Source organism: Muscardinus avellanarius (assembly GCF_963383645.1).
Source record: "Muscardinus avellanarius genome assembly, chromosome: 1".
Classification (NCBI taxonomy): domain Eukaryota; kingdom Metazoa; phylum Chordata; class Mammalia; order Rodentia; family Gliridae; genus Muscardinus; species Muscardinus avellanarius.
Window position 1 is genome coordinate 67,836,178 of NC_137786.1, and position 17,882 is coordinate 67,854,059.

Here is a 17,882-nt window from a genome sequence, read left to right on the forward strand (position 1 = left end):
ACGGATAGATAAAATAAGCTATATGTAGAACATATTTACAGCAAATATTCTTTTATTGAATTCCCAGGACAAAATTCTGTTTTACAGGAATGATTTAATCTTTAAAATGACTTTCTGTGGTAGGACTGTTCTCATTTCATGAGTGAATAAACTGAGTCACAGAGAGGCTAGGAAATTTTCCCCAGACTGTGACCCACTGTGTGAGGGGCGAGGTGGAGGGGGTGCCCCCGGAGCTTTCCATGGCTGGTTCTCAGAGCGTCTGCAGCACTTGGAAGGCTGGATCTGCCTGCTCTTGATTCTTTTACTCTGGCATCTTTACAACTAGATGCAAATTGTTCTCTCCAACTAGATGGAATTGCTTCAGCCATGCATACCGAGCTTTGATGAAGATCATTTAAGTGCTTGGTTAATTTCCAAGAGAACTGTGAGCCCTACAAGTGGCAGACATAATGAGTTCTGAGTAGCAAAGAGATGTCTGTAAATGTACGAGTTGTGATCTAAACAAAAAACATAAACAGCACATGTACTAGAAGCAGTCATGAGGAATACCCAAACATTAGAATCAAATTCTAATCTGTAGCAATAGAGGTCAAGATCTGAATCTATAGAAATATTGGAAATATGGTTAAGAAAACCCCTTTACATAGCCTTAAAGTCTGCAGTACTAAATCGGTTAGAGAACACTAGAAAGTTCCTGGCCTGTCTTTCAAAATATCTTCTCCACCTACCTGTGACACAGATGTAGATAGTCCATGGAGGTAGATGCTTTTTCTAAAACACATTTGCAGAGCATCATAGTGCTGCATGCCTGTAATCCCAGTACTTAGGAAGCCGAGGCAGGAGGATAGCAGGTTCAAGGACAGCCTTGGCAAGTAATGAGACTCTCATCAACCTAGTGAGACCCTGTTTGAAAATAAAAATAAAAATGGGGCTGGAGATATAGACTGCCCCTTGGCTCAATCCCCAGTACCACAAAATAGTATATTAAATTTAAAGAATAAAACTCATTTGCAGAAGTAAGCTTTCATACAGTGCTTTTTCCTCCTGACATTTCACATTGATTTCCATCTTTCTGTTCTTCCCTCACTCCCATCTCACGCATTCTGTTCGCATCTCACTGATGAGCTATATTTATACTTCCATATGTGGGTGAGGGGCTTCTGCCTCATTTACTTTTTCAGCATTTCGGGAATGTTCAGCTTTCCTCCTTCAGCAAAATGCTGGCTTCTCCTTATTCACCAGCTCTCCTCCACTCCAGGTCTCTGCTCTCTGGTTACCCCGCCTTGCGGCATACTTCCACAGGTGACCACACCTTTTCCCGTTCCCTTCTACATTTCCAGTGGTGGTAACACAGGCATCCTCTCAGGTTACTTCAAAGCAACACCTTTGTCTTGTGTCACTTCACTGCCCCTCCACAGTTTGTCTGGGAGAAGCTTTCCTTTTATTTTCTTATTTGGGATTCTTTCTGATTCCTGAACCTGAAGGTCCATGCCTTTCATCAGGTCTTGACGATCTTTCTCCTGGTTGACTCTCTGCTGTTTTCTCTGCTTCTGAAACCTTACTAGACATAAGTTGAAACTTTCTAATTACTTCTTTCTTATCTTAATACAGAGGGGAAAATATCTGCGTTACTCTTTTCTCTTTTACATCTCTTTAGCTCTTTATCTGAGTTTGGGGTAATTTTCTTACATCCGTTTTTCAAATCTGGGTCCAGTTTATTTTGTCTTTAGTTTATTGTGTCTTTATTTGGCTGGGTGTAATCTGTGTTCACTCACCTGCCTGTTGGGTCTTGAGTTTCAACATTAAATCCCTCAAGAATAACTGAAAGAATAATTCTATTTCTAGAACTTCAACTTTAAATTTCTCAAGAATAATTCTATTTCTGTTTTCTCCCCACTGCCAATAATGGGTGAGAAGGGGTTTATGTGGTTCTTACAACGTCCTTTAAAAATTTTTATATCCCGTTGTCATGTTTTCAGTTCCTTTTTTTTTTTTTTTGGTATCTTTGTTCCTCAAAGCAGCCTAATTGCCATCTGTTTAAACTAGAGCTATCTAATGGTTCTAGAACCTGAAATGCTTGGAGATGGTAGAGACGCGGGGCAGAGAGTGGTAGGCTCCTGATCCCGGTGTCGGCTGTTCCTTGTTCACGGTGGATGGTCTGTGTGTTTTATAATTTCAGGTTGTGAGTTTTTTTTCAGGAGTTTTGTTGGTGGGAAGCCAGTACAAGCTGATTGAGACCTGTGTTTCTCCCAAGAGGAAATATGAGTGTATTTGTTGGGGTCCCCAGGATTATATAACCTTGGCCACCTTTTTAGTTTAAGTTCTATTCTCAGGAGCAGACTGCACAGTCATGGCTCAGTCTGAGCCTCAGTCCTCAATGTGGAGACCTGTGCTTACTAGTTCTCAGGCACTGGAATCTCGTCAGAGGCGGACATCTTTTTTCTCTTTGGGAAGGGGGAGACTGGCCCCAGGGCCCTGCACAGACTAGGCAAGTGCATCCCTACCCTAGTTTCTTAAAGGTCTCCTTTGTATATAAAACAAATTTTCCCTAGTTCTGGGCCTCACATAGGGTCCCTTAGGGTCCAACATTATGTAGGAGTCTCAGCTCCCACCCTGCCACTCAGTCTCCATAAAAGCCCCAGGGCTTCTTTCCTGGAACCACCTGGATGTTCTCATCCACCTTCCAAGTCACCACAGATGGTCAACTGCCCTCTCCCTGGGGACAGCCTGCCTGGTCTTCAGAATCCTCTGTGTTCACACTGGAGAATTCCTGACTTTCTTGGGAATTGCCCAAGAGAACAATATTTGTTATATTTCACTCAGCATTTCTAAGTTTTCAATAAAGATAGATCTTTTTTATAAGCTATCTAGTCTGCCAAGAGCATATCACCACCAGCCATCCTCTGACAGAATTTAAATGTCTGCTGGTGGGTGGAAGATGCCTGTCTGCATTCAAAGAGCAGGAAGGAGAGGGGCCTCTGCCCTGCAACAGCTTCAAGGTTTCCCCCTAACTTGCTCGTGAGCTCTTTTCTCTCTGTCATTCACTCAGTCATCCTTTCATTCCTATTCCATTTGAAGAGCAGCAAAGTCCTTCCATCCAGACATTCATTCACTTGCTTAGCAGATATATATTGTGTATAGCACATGCTACATGTCGAGCAGGTGCTCAGCTCAGCGAAAAAGATACAAGATCCCTGTCTCCATGGAAGACACAAAATCATATAATCATATATATATATATATATATATATGATATATATATATATACACACACACACATATAACTTCATACATATATGTATATAACATATATATGTGTGTGTGTGTGTGTGTGTGTGTGTGTGTGTGTGTGTGTAAAACTTCAATTTTTTTTTTGGCAGAACTAGGGATTAAACCCAGGGGCATTCTAGCTCCAAGCTACATCCCCAGGCCTACTTTTTATTCTTTATTTTGAAACAGGGTCTCACTAAGTTTTGGAGGATCTCACTAAGTACCTGAGGCTGGCCTTAAACCTGTGATCATCCTGCCTCAGCCTCCCAAGTACTGAGATTACAAGCATGGGCCACCATACCTGGCAGAACTTCAAATTTAAAAGTGCCATAAAGTTAATGTGTATGATGTTGAGAAATTTGTCCCAATTCTGGTCAGAAAGGGCTCATTTAGGGAAGAAAAATAAGAAGCAAGAATGAGTGACTTTCACTAGGCAAAAAAGGATACAATAATTATTCCAGGTATGGAGCAGTCTGTACAAAAGCCCTGGGGTCATGTTAGACTAAAAGATAGGTGGTGAGATGTAAGAGAAAATGAGATGTGGTTCCAGAAAGGGCTGAGAGTAACCAGGACAAAACCATGAAAGACCTTGCAGTCTGTGTGTGGATTTTGTCTTAAGGCCTTAAACACTGAAATGGCATTTGAAATCTACACTTTTAGTCATTTTGAAACATTTTTAAAAATACTATGCTAACTGCTTAACTTCAGCCATGGACGCCAATAAAGTATCATCCATAAGCCAGGACCCATCCATCTACAAATATTCAAAACATTATTGGTTATGTAATTGCTTTCACCCTTTGAAAAGGTGTTTCTGACTGTAGTGAAGAAAGAGATTTGAGAAGCAAGAGTGAGATTGGAGACCAATTACAAGGCTGTTGCAGGGACCAGATGAGAGTTGCTGGTAGCTCAATCCTAAGCTTGATTTTGGAAGTAGGAAGACACAGGCAGATTTGAGAATCATTTAGTAGGTAATATTATTAGGAAGTAGCAGAGAGATGAGAAGAGAATAATTTTAAAGTTTTAGGCTCATGCAACTAGATGGATGGTGGTGACTTTTACTAGGATAAAGAGGACAAAATTGGTGGGAAGGCCACAGATTTTCCTTGTGAACATACTGAGCGTGAGGTGTGTTTAAAACATCTAAGAGAAAATTACCAAGAGGGATTTGATGTAGGGCTCTGGAACTCAGAGATTTGGGAGTATGAATTTGTAATTTACTTGTAGGGGATTTGTCTATGTGGTGGGCCTGAATGAGATTTCTTAAGGAGAGTTATAATCCCTTGAATACAGGGACACAGAGGTCATTGATGAGTTTAGTGGGAGCTGTCTTAGTGGTAAGATGGTGCAGGACGCTTGGAGAAGCTTGGATAGGATGTAGAAAGAAGAGTTGGACACAAGAAAACATAATCACTGAACATAGGCAAGCTTTCAAAGAATATTAATTGTGTGTGTGAGGGGATACTGGGGATTGAGCCCAGGGCTTGTACATGTTAGGCAACTATACCAAGCTACATCCCCAGCCCGAGAAAAAATTAATTATATAGGGAAATGTATCACTTAATTATGATTTGATAGAAGAATCTTTAAAATGAAGTCAGTAGGAAAGTATGCAAAGGTTTCTTGATATAAAAGAGTGGCCAAGATAAGACACATGGGCTGGCAGAGAGAGGACTCAGACAGTAGACTGGGGCTGGGGGTATAGCTCAGTGGTGGAGTGCTTGCCTAGCTTGTGAGAGGCCCAGTGTTCCATCCCCAGCAACACACACACACACACACACACACACACACACACACACACACAGAGTCAATATTGACTTGTAATAAGAGCCAACATTTATTGAGCTCTCTCCAGATGCCATTCTAAATACTTAACACATATTAACAAACACTCCTAAAGCAATCTTCTCATGAGGGACATGAGGAACTGCTTACTAGAGAAATGATATAATTTGCCAGGGTGAAGAACAAGAAGTTTGAGCCCAGGCAGTTGAGCTTTTTAAAAATTTATTTTATTATTTGACAAATAATAACTGCATATATTATATATTAAAGGGTACAGTGTGATGCATTGGCATATGTTTACACTAGGAAGTGATTAAATCTATCACTTCATATACTGATAATATTCATAAAATATATACTTTTAGCAATTTTGAGATGTGTATTCTTGATTGCTATGCTATATACCACACAATAAAGCACTTATATTACCTACAAGCCAAGATATGGGCTGATGTATCTACAAATATTCAAAATGTTGTTTGTTATAAATTTGCTTTAAGGTAAAAGGAGCAGTTAATGCTGGCTCAAATATTTTGTTAAAATTCCTTCTTGGCATCGTAATATAGAACCAGCCAAGCATAAACGGAAGTATCACAAGCACAAGCGTGGCATTAGCTCTCCCCGGGGGCCTTTAGTAAACACGTGCACGGTATTCGTGCAATCGCACCTGCACCTACGTGGCAGGCTCTCTGCTGAGAGGCTAAGTGAGCAGGATTCACAAGTCTAAAGCCACTCGCGTCTCTCTGCCAAGAGAGTCATTTGTGAATTTTGCTAACCAAGGGACCAAGGTTCCTGGGGGTTGGTTTTAACCACGACCTATGCTTCTTTTCCTCCTAAGGATTTAACAACACCGAGAGAACATGTGACAAAGAGTTCATCATACGGAGGACGGCTACCAATCGAGTCCTGAACGTCCTCCGTCACTGGGTCTCAAAGCATGCGCAGGTAACCCCGGAGCTCCGGCAGTTACTTTTAAGGATTTTATGTTTCAATTAACTTTCCCAAAGTCATCACACAGGTAAAGCATCTCTTGATTCTTTGTAGATCGAGTTTGAGACTTTGAAATTGGAAGCTAGGAAGGGAAGGAATAGTACAGACACATGGATCAAAGCAGACAGGCGCATTGCCCATGTCTGCTGTTTCCCAGCCACAAATGACAAGATGTGGCAAAACAGGGCTCTTCTCCTCCCTCAGTCCCATGCCCATGGCAGGGAAGCACCTACCCAGGGTCTTATCTGTGCATGGAATTGTGCTTCAGTGGCATCTGTACCCCAGAGGTCAACATCACACCTGGAAGTAAATGGCAGGCTCCCTGGAGGTAGACAACACCTGGAGGCCCGGGTCACTCTGATACCTGGTGAGGGAGGGTTTTTGCTGACTCAAGATATTTGCCTCCTGTCCTGTGATGTTTTGGTTCCTCAGACTCTGCTTTTCAGTCCAGTCACTCTGACAGAACACCCACTTGTTATCTATTTGTTTTCAGTGCGAGTGTGTATAATTTTTACCCCATTTGCAAAATAAACCCAGGCCCACTTAGCATCATTGGATTGAGTGTGCCTGGTGCTTGTCTTACCCATTGTTTACACTCGGACATGAGGCTGGCTGGCAGCCTGCAAGGGCAGTTTGGGAGACAGAGAACCAGGCTCTCGAAGCTCAAATCAGAGAGTGTGGAACATATGGACTGTGAGTTCAGTAGTGAGAATCACACACCATCAGAGGCAAGGAGCCAGATTAGATTATATTATAATCTCTATTATATTCTCAGAGGCCCCATTGGGTCTGTCGGATGGCCCTTTGTAATAACAGCCCATCAGCCGGGTGTGGTGGCACACACTTATAATCCTAGCATTCAGGAGGCTGAGACTGGAGGATCGTGGTTCGTGGACAGCCTCAGCTACTTAGTGAGGCCCTCCACGGACAACCTCAGCTACTTAGTGAGACCCTGTTTCAAAATAAAGAATAAAAAATAGGGCAGGGGGTGCAGCTTGGAGGTAGAATGTCCCTGGATTTCATCCTCAGTACCGCAGGAAAATAAGAAAAAAAGGAAAGAAAGCAAAGTGGGATTTGGGCCTTACCACCAACAGTAGGTTGACATTAAATCTTTATAATAGAAGCAATAAAGATAGCATAATAAATAAAAGATGCAAAAATTTCATCTTATACCTCATAAATAAATAAAAATGGTTCCCACATGACCAAGCTCTAAGAAGTACCCCTAGCTTGTTGAAATGATGTATAGCCTCTTGTCTCTGTAATTTTAGGAGCTGCTTGTAAGTCCACTCTGCCTCACTGCAGGGTTTCCACCCTGTCTGGTTTTCATCCCATCCTTCTATGACTTTATGACTCAGAGTTCTAATTCCTGGGGCCCATGGTGGCTTCTGGGATGTGAATGGCTTCTATAGACAAGACGGAGCATGTTCTTTTTTATGGCTTCAGCTCAGACCATGGCAATTTCATGCCAAGACTTACCTGGTCACACTGGAGTCAGGGCCCAGTTGTACCTGGCCTCAGCTCCCCTCCTCTCTTCCAGATCATCTCTTAAGGACCCTCTCAGCCAGGCAAAGTGGCTCATGCCTGTAATCCCACTACTTGGGAGCCTGGACAAGAAGACCTCAAGTTTAAAAAGATAAAAAGATCTAAGGGTAGAGTTCAGGGGTACAATGCCTCTGGGTTCAACCCCAGTGACGAGAGCAACATCAATACCCTCTAGTCTTGCTTCCCTTCCTTTCTCCCAGGGCCCTCTCTTTCAGAGCATCTCAATTACCCCTCACCATTCACACCCAACTATCATGGTAGATAGATGAGAACAACAAGCTGATGACATGAGGCTGAGATTATTTAATTTGAGTTTAGGGTACTGATCCCCCACACTATAATGGAGTTTTCGGCAGGACTGGTGGCACATGCCTGTAATCCCAATACTTAGGATCTAAGACAGGAAGATCACCGGCTTGAGGCCAGCCTCAGCAACTTAGCAAGACACTATTTCAAAATAAAAAGTAAAAATGACTGGGAGTCTAATTCAGAGGTGTAATGTCCCTGGTTTAATCTCCAGTACCACAAAAAGCAAGAAAACAAGCAAGCAAGCAGATTATCAAGAAAGTCTTCCAGGAGGCTTTGTCATCTGATGTGACCTTCTGAAATGTCTGTGGCCTAGGTGACCAGCTGTGCTTGTGCGTGTGGGCACATCTACCGCCAGTTCCAGTTAGAGGGGCACCCCAGGCTGCCAGCTCCTCCAGCTCTCCCCAGGTCACGGTCACACGTGGGCGGATTTTTGCCAGAGGTATAGATGGCTCAGGCTTTCCATCTTTTCTTCTGACGTGACCATTGAATAAAATATGGGGCGAGCCTGACTCTCCAGGTCACTGAGGCATCCAAGGGAATCCTCCCCATGAACGCGCTTGTCTTTTCATACCTTCCCTGTAAGCATGAGTGGGCTTCATTATTGGTTTCAATGTCCCAGTATGACCTCATTGTGTGACTTCAAGTCGGGGTGACCATATCCAGTCACCTCCCCCCCTCGAGTTCTCAGTCGTCCTTCCTCTCCATACACATGGTGGCATGCAGGAGGTTTCTATTACATCTTGAGGACATCTGTCACTGGCTTGAGAGCCCCGGGTTCCTTCCATCTTTACGAGTCATTTCTGGTCACCTGGTAGTCATTGGGCCTCCACAGTGGCAGTTAGAATGAGTCTAGGCAGGCTCTTGGCACTGGCTTGGTAAACATGAGCTGCTCTTAGCTCATGGTCTTGGAGGCCACACAGTGTGCCCATCATATGCGTCCTATTTCATCAGAGGAGGCATCATTGTGACCCCTGACTTCATAGACCTCAAGCAAACTGGCTGCCGTGGTGCTTAAGAAAAGAATCACACAATGTGGTCTCTTAACCAAAGTTCATGTAAAGGTCTTTCCCTAAGGCAGCATCGGGCCTAAAGAGGGGACTACTGGTCCAAAAACCCACGCTGTCATCAGGCCCTACCAGCTCACCCTCACCTTTATCTGCTTTTGCACCCTAAAAAAAGTTGGATGAAGTGATTTTTCATGATCTAATTCATTCTGTACCAGCTGAGTACATTTGAGGAAGGCTACAGCGTTAGTGTGGCACCCCACCCCCATTATTTTGAATCAGTGGCTTTTAAAATATGAGTAGGAAGCTGTATTTAATTAAAAAAAAAAACACTGCCAAGCCAGACGTGGTGGCGCACACTTGTAACCCCAGCATTTGGGAAGCTGAGACAAAAGGATCGCCATTCACGGACAGCCGCAGCTACTTAGTGAGGCTCTCTGCAACTCAGTGAGACCTAGTTTCAAAATAAAGAATAAAAAATAGGACTGGGGGTGTAGCTCAGAGGTAGAATGCTCCTGGGTTCCCCAGAACCATAAATAAATAAATAAATAAATAAATAAATAACACAGCCAAGCATGGTAGCAATTGTGTTTTTCTTCACATGGTAGACTACCAGGGACACAACTTCAGTTTGTAGAAGACAGAAAAGCTACAGTGAAAGACTAAGATGTAGCTATGCTCAGATAATCCCCACAATCAAGTCTACCACAGAGTACCCAATATCTTGGATTTATATCTCATCAGAGGAAACATGTTGACAGATACTTCCCTGAGCTTTATTTAGGACAAATGAGAAGTTACAGAAATCCTGGGGCAGAGACAGGGGGAGAATCTCCAGAAAAAATAAAAATTTCCCAGAATAGCGGTTCCTTTCTTCCATGTGGTCCTAGAATATTATTTCTTCTTTCAAAGCTTTCCATCATTTTGTTTAGTAAATATTTGGTAAGGCCAGAATGTTTTTGTTTTTGTTTTCTGGTTCTGGAAGTCCTCATCTGTTAATACATTCTGGCCCGGTTCCTTCTTATTTTATTAGGACTCTCTCTCATTTGCTGCCTGGGTGGAAAGTGCAGCCAACAGGCCTTCGCCGAGTGTCTGCCACGGGCCTCCCTGGACCCCAGAAACAGCAGCCAGAGGCGGGGTCCCTGTGCTCTTACTCCAGCTCTATGCCCTCTCCCTGTGGGGCCCTGCGCGGGTGCCTCCATCCTGGGAGTTAGTTTCCTCTTCTGAAAACAAGAACCATCTCTGCATCACCTGCCCTAAGAATGGGATAAAAGTTAAAATAAAAGAATGGGATAAAAGTTGAATTAAGCATAAAGTGTAATATAGACACATGTGATTAAACCCCTTCTAGTCAAGGACCTGAGAGAGGCACATTTCTGTCCCCGGGCCCATACGTGTGTCTCACACACTTGCCTGCCTTTCTCTTAGTTCAGCAACTTGAAGCACATGGCAGATGCCTGGTAAATCAAGATGAATTTACTTTTTTTGTTGTTACTGAGGATCGAACCCCAGGGTATTTTACCTTCTAGTTATATCCTCAGTCCTATTTTATTTTATTTTTAGTTTGAAATAGGGTCTCACTAAGTTGCTAAGAGGCTCAAACCTGCGATCTTCCTGTCTTAGCCTCCCAAGTACTACCATAACAGGCTGTGAGTCACCATACTGGTCTGAGTTTACATTAAATATGCTGCTGTTGTTCATTGTCTCCTGGAGGTCATGTTTTTAGTCTTTAAAGTTTTCTAGCCTTTAAAGTTTTCCAGTGTTAGGCAAGACAGTGACTGTAACCGGTAATGGACTTGAAGGCTGGCCAGGTATAGACAGCCGCAGTAAAGAAAGTGTTTTTTATGAGGCACGCACATACTTTCCCACTACCTCCTGCTGGGAGGCCTTGTGTGTCCCTTGCAGGATTTCCAGGTCTCTGCAGATGTTAGAGCTGCCAGGTGGGAGGGCCTTTGCCATGAACAGACAGATGGGTGAGGACTTCCTGGCTGGCTGCTGTCGAGTCACACCCATGCTCCTGCATCACAGGTCTTACAGGTGCAATCTATAGCAACTCCGATTTTCCTGCACTGTCTCTTAGATCAACCACTATGAAAAGATACTCTGTCCATTACCTGAGGGATTTTACAGGCCATGGAATGGCACTGAAGAAGGAGCCCACAGCTGTTTCTGTAGTTTGCCACTGGGCTCCCTCAGACCCTGGGTACTGACTGAATGGCAGGTGGCCCAGAGGAAAGCAGGCACACGTTTTCTTTATCATGGGTTTGGAGGGATGTTTTCAAAGCATGAGATCAGACAAAAATGACCCACTTACATAAAAATCTCCTTCCCAAAGGAACTTAGGGAGGGAACGTTGCTGCTCCTTTTTCTGTTTTCTCACTTCCTTCATTCACTAGCGAGAACTGGGCGGGCACCGGGACGGTGTGAGAGTGAACAAGATCCATGTGGTCTCTGACCTGGAAGAGCCCCTGGTCACAGGAAAGATGGCCATTCAGCCCCTGTACCTGATTACTGTGTGACAAGCTGGTATGTCTGATTCTTATGCTTGTCTCAGACTTTTACACCGAGGACCAAAGACTAAAAGTAGGAGTAGGTGGCAAAAGCCTGTGCATCTGTAAGGGAGGTTCCCAGGCCACTCAAGCAGGACAAGGGAAGAGCTTTGAAACCAAGCCAGTCATGGGAAGCTGGGGCAGGAGCCATCAAGGGGAGGTGAATAGTTGTCAGGGTCAGTTCCCTGCCCCTTGGCGGAGAGGAGTACTTCCTTCTCAAATCAAGCCCCAGGAAAGATGCTTCAAGGAACCCACCCAACCGGGCTGCCCTGTGTAAGGGTGAAGGTGCAAAATGTATGTCCGGGGACTGCAGCTTCACACTGAGAACCAGGTGCACCCATGGGAAATTCAGGCTGATTGGCCCTGCCCCCTGCCCATGAGGACTGCTTGCAAGGATGGATGGAGTGACCCCCATCAAGAAAGTCCATGTGAAGTGGGCTCCTAGCAGTGAGCTGAAAGTGACTCACAGGAGGACAGACACTGCCTGAAGCTGGCCTGAAGTGTCCAGCAGTGATATTTCCAAAACTCACACCCAAAGCCAGGTGTGGTGGTGCACACCTCTAATCCTAGTACTTGGGAGACTGAGACAGGAGGATCACAGCTTTGATGACAACCTCAGCAACTTAAAGAGGCCCTATTTCAAAACAAAAAGGGCCAAGAATGGAGCTTGGAGGTAGAAAGCCCCTGAATTCAATACTCAATACAAAAAAGAAACCCACCAAAGCACCCCTCAGAAGGCAGGCCAGCCACTGTCCTTCTGCCACAACCGAGGAGCCGAGGCCAGGCTCCACCTGCACCATCAGTCCAGATTCAGTCCTTTCCCTGGATCTGAGCCAGAGCATCTAAAGGCCCAGCAAGAGCCAGGCGTGGTGGTGCACACTTGTAATCCCAGCATTTGGGAGCCTTAGACAGGAGCATTGTGTTCGCAGACAGCCTTAGCTATTTAGAGAGGCCCTTTGCATCTAAGTGAGAACCTGTTTCCAAATAAAGAATAAAAAATAGGGCTGGGGGTGTATCCTGGAGGTTGAATGCCCTTGGGTTCCATCTCCAGTACTGCAAATAAGCAAATAAATAAATAAATAAGTAAAGCCCCAGAAAGCAGACAGAGGAGGTAATGGAGGGAGAAGGGGCCTCAGGTACAGGCTTTCAGGCTCAAAGGAGGCCAGGCAAGGACCCAGGCACACATAGGTTGAACTGTGGGTTCTGACTGTTGAAACAGGACTATCCCTGTAACTAAAAGGTCCTGGAAGACCTCGCCCAGACCTACATGCAGGGTGGGAAGAAATGCCCTGCAGAGCAGTTTAATGGGATTGGCAAGAAATAGTAATGGTGTTTGATGAGTTCATCAATGTTTATGACACAGAAAGTAGAGGTTCCCTCAGGAGTACAGTTTAACAAACTATATCAAAATAGTTCAGCGATTATCTAACTTGTTTGAGTCCTCTTTTCATTTTATGGCAAACACAGAAACATATTTGAGAACAAAGAACTTTTATATTTAAGTTTATATGCTTGTTTGAATTTTTAGCCAGATATTACATACTTCATATAAAGGTCATTAAGCTTTAGTGTGTAGCTCAATGACTTTTGTACCCAAGTAAATACCACCCAGGTCAAGATGCCAGGCATGGGCCATTTATAGCTCCCAAGAGGATCCTCCCAGAAATAGCTTCTCTTCCTGAGCACTGTACAGTTTTCTATTAGTTTTAGTTCGGTTGTTATTGATATTAACATACTTTTTATATATTCAAGATAAAACCTTTTATTGCCAAAGCTTGTTTTTTCTCCAATTTCTCCTTTTACTTTTAACATTGCTTCTGATATTTTTACACACACCCTTTTTCAAACATCATAAGAGGGTTTTACATATACTTTATTCTATAAACACACTAAGCATATACATGGTCCCTATCAACATCTTGTTAAAATACATATTCTCTCACACTTCCTGACCACTATTAACTAATGAGTGCACTCTGAGCGATACGAGGAATCAGCGATGGCTCTCACACCCATGGTCTGTAGTCACTCCTAGCAGCAGATGCCAAAGCTCTTACAACTCTAAAAATCACACAGGGAAGTGACCTCAGGCCCATCTGCCTGGTCACAAATATCTCAGAGCTGGAGGGAACCTGGGAATCCCATTGGAAAAGCAGAGGGGCAGTGGAGTTAAGGGTGATGTGGACTAAGATCCCAGCTCAGTCATCTATTGGCTAAGAGGCAAGCAAACCATTGAGCTCCACCAGGTGTCCACTTCCTCCTCTGTAGAAATGGGGGTAATACCACTTACTCCTTCTGGAGGTTGGGAGGATTCCATGAGATGAAATGTACAGTGTTACTGCTACAGATGGATGCTCATGGCATTGCAGGTGGCTGCCCTTGGTGGAGACGGCCTTGTGAAGGCACTGTCTAGTACGAAACCAGACCTTTAAGCAAGCACAATGTTGCCCCTGCTCGTCTATGCAGTGAAGCAGTTAAGTGTCAGCAGGCTTCAGTGAGCACTGCTCAGCTGAACTTTCTGAGAAGGGGGGACTGCACTTTTACCTGTAGCACATCCAGCGCAATAGCCTCTAGGCACGTGTGGCTAATTGATCCCTTGAAAGGTAATCATTATGGTTGAAGAACTGAAGTTTTAATACTATTTAATTCAATTTAAATAGCCACATATGACTAAGGGCTGTAGTGTGAGTGGCCAATTCTGAGCAGCTCAGCAGCCCCCACTCAGAATCGAGTCCCCTGTACTCTCCTGCAGCACCGAATCCTCTGAAGCAGCAGCTAATGAGGTGGTCTGCACCCCAAGGGCAAGCCTGTGGAAGAGGCTGCACCTTTGTGGGGTGAAGAGCACTTTCATGTAATGTCGCGGTTGGGTTAATACATCTCAGAGATGGCCTCTTTCCCAGGAAGGGAAGGAACTGGTGAACATCCTCATGTCCCACAGTCTGGGGGTGGATTCATCCTGTGTTTCCTCGTCTCTGGTCAAGTGGGCACGAGCCCTACTGACTAATTGACAGGTAGGAGAGGGGAGCCCAGCTTGGTGTGTTTCAGGACCTCAGGGATAGAGGGGCCCCAAATGTAAGTTTACACGGCTCTTTTTGTGATTTTTGACAGTGGAGAGCCTCTTTTTTATTTCTTGGCATTGCTTAGCAAAACACAGAATTCAGTGTCACACTAGAGCACCAAGTTCAAATGTATTCTTTAATTCAAATCTGAAATGGAGGCTGAGCCAGGGCAAGCCCGGCACAGATTTTCTAGTGCGGGCGGGAGGACGAAATGTGTTAGAAACAACCAGCTCCTGAACAGGCAGCTCCTGTCACCTCTACAGACTGCTCTTGGCCAGCGGCCAGCTCTGTCCTGTGCTGGGGCTCAGCCCCCTCCTCGTCCAGCCCCTGCCCATCTGCTGTGGGTACTTTTCCATCCACAGGCCCTGCATCTCCGCTCCTGAGCAGCAGCTCTCTCTTCCCCGGCCAGGCAGCTCCACTGTGCGGATTGCTGACCTCTGAGCTCTTTGCAGGACCAAGAATGCTCAGGGTCAGCACTGTCTGCTGCGTCTCGGTGCTTCCTGTTTCCAGTCTCCTGAAGAGTCTCATCACTTTAAATGCCCTCTTCCCAAGTCTTCACAATGGCCTGATGCAGGGATTTCTAGAAGGATTTGTATCCCCCCTACCCTGAGCTAGGACGAGGAGCTATTGGAGCCCATAGAATAATCTAGTTTTGATATTGCTTTAGTTATGATATGGGGCATGTGGTCTTTCCTAGTCTACTTGAGAACCCAATTCTTTATTTAGAAGGTAGTTTCCTTTGTGAGATTACATTCTGAACGGCAGACTTCAAATTAAAAAAAAAATATCACACCGGGCGTGGTGGTGCACGCTTATCCCCGTGCTTGGGAGGCGGAGACAGGAGGATCGCGGAGGTTCGAAGCCAGCCATGCTGGCTTAAGAAACCCTGTTTCCAAATAAAAAAGTATAAAAATGGGTCTGGGAGTGTATCCCGGAGGTAGAAGGGCTTCCAGGAACCCCAGTACCAAGTATTGTATCACTTACTTTGTACCAGGCACTGTTAAAAGCAGTTTTGAAAATGGTAAGTCATTTACTCCTAGCTGCAGTGCAGACTTTTGCCTGAGGGAAAGTAGATGTTGCCATTATCCCTCTTTTGCAGATGGAGAAATCAAGGCTCAGAAAGACTCGGTGTTTCCCCAAGATTATTTGGACAGTTGAGGGCAGTGCCAGGTCCCGCCTGTGCCGCCTGGCTGCACGGTTCGTGCTCACAGCCCCGAATCTTACAGCCTGTCTATTTTTCCAGCCAATTCTCAGGGTATAGAGCTCAAGATGTAAATTGTAAAAATCCACTTTGGATTCAGAAAGCGAGACTGTCATATGTGCACACTGCCAGTGTTTATCTGCTGTGCTTCTAAATCTTTCCTCAGATTTAGAAGTGACTCTCCTGCCTGAGCCTGTTTTCTGTGGCTTCAACACAGGATTAGCATCAGCTAAGGGCTGGTGTGGAGCAGGGCCCTTCTCGTGACTCCAAAGCACCCTCGAGCTCCTCGTGCTTCTTCTAAAGGGCAGGACCTGGTGGGAGCCGATGCCAGCACGAGCCAGGTGCTACTGCTAGAGCTGGCCATGATGAGGGGCCAGGTCTCCTCTGCCCTTCTTGAGGCCTTGACAACCCGGGCATTGCACCCTGGAAGAGGTAGATTTGAGGCTGCACACTGCTCAGGGGCCCCAAAGTCCCACGAGGCTCCCAGGCCTGTCCCCAGGCAGTGGGAGCGGATGGGGATACCAGGAGCAAAGAGATAACATTTAGTCTTAACATGAGATGCTTGCAGCTATGAAATACTTCTTTTTAGTGAAAAATTAGTTATGTGTCACTTCAGTCTTGCAAATAGTTTTATACAATCCCTGAACCACAAGATAACCAATGGGCTACATTATTTATTTATTGGTACTAAGGATTGAAACCAGGGGCGTTCTATCTCTGAGTAATACCTGTCTTATTTTGAAACAGGATCTCACTAAGTTGCCAAGGGCCTCACTAAATTATCGAGGCTGGCCTTCTTCCAGTGATCCTCTCATCTCACTCTCCCAAGTACTAGGATTACAGGAGTATGCCACTGAGTCCAGCTGGCTATATACTTTTTATGTAAGCCCCACCCTTATAAACCAGGGTCCATTCACTTCTAGGGATCCACACCACTTCTTGTTAACCTCTGCATATCTCAGCTAAGAGATCCCAGAAACCCGCCAGGTACTACGGACCACTGTCAACTCACAAACTCAGTTTCTCATTCAGCAGCCCAAAGGACAGAGATGCTTAATGAAGTGGCCTGTGGCTGCCGTTCCTCTGCCCCTTAGGCTCCTGGACTCTGGCAGATACCGATCTTCATTGCCGCCACTGCATCAAGCTCAGCTCCTTTCCTGATGTTGGTCCTCTTCTGCTCCCTTCCGAGTGGATGTCTTGGGCATCACATTTCCATTTCAGTGTTTAAAGAATCCCTTGTCACAACTGACTCTGTGAGGAAAGAGATCTGGAAGCCTGAGCAGGGTCTGTTCCCACGTTAGCTTGCTGGCTTCCGCGTTTCAAAACCTGGCAAAATGGTCTGTTGAGATTCTTAGGCACAACGGAGTCGTTTGTCAGTTGGAAAAGCTAAAGTGCAACAACTGTTATCTGATAAGCATTAATCTTCTCCTTTGTTAATCTTGAACATAGACTGTCACTCTCTCTCCGATCCAAACGACCATCCAACCAAGAAAGGAAATCCTAGTTTCTTTAACTGCTTACCAAAGTTTTATTTCTCATCTTTTATACCTCCCTATTATTAGTCTTTAAATTCCCCTTAAGCTTTCCAGGCTTTTCGTATTACTTGCTAAGACATTTACAACAGGATTTATTAAGTCAGAGTAAACTAGATTTAAGCATTTAAGAAGCTCATGTTTTTGATAAAATGTATTTTCAGAGATTCTGTTCATTGCCAAGACAGAAATTTAGTTTTCTCTAAAGAACTCGTATGAGAGAGAGAGAGAGAGAGAGAGAGAGATGTGTGTGTGTGTGTGTGTGTGTGTGTGTGTGTGTGTGTGTGTGTGTCTTGGGGATTGAACCGAGGAGCATTCTACCATTGAGCTACATCTCCAGCCATTTTTACTTTTGAAACAGGGTCCCACACACTGGGATTATAGGTGTGCACCACTACACCCAGCAAAATCGTGAGATTCTTTTTTTGTGTGTGTGGTGCTGGGGATGGAACCCAGGGGCATTGTACCTCCAAGCTACACCCCCAGCCCTGTTTTTTAGTCCTTTTTTTGAAATAGGGTCTCACTGAGTTGCAAAGGGTCTCTCTAAGTAGCTGAGGCTGTCCTCTAACCTCGAACCTTGATCCTCCTCTGGTCTCCATCTCCTGAATGCTGGGATCACAAGCATGTGCCACCACGCC

General features: G+C 44.8%; 1 protein-coding gene across 1 annotated transcript in view; it reads left to right on the top strand.

Annotated features, from left to right (window-relative positions):
* RASGRF2 (Ras protein specific guanine nucleotide releasing factor 2) overlaps window positions 1-17,882 on the top strand; it is a gene marked incomplete at both ends in the record, with an annotated part of 257,634 nt that overhangs the window by 207,854 nt on the left and 31,898 nt on the right. The window contains one exon of the mRNA XM_080700448.1: window positions 5,894-6,000. Coding sequence (XP_080556574.1) covers window positions 5,894-6,000 — 107 coding nt within the window. The remainder of the gene's footprint in view (window positions 1-5,893; window positions 6,001-17,882) is intronic.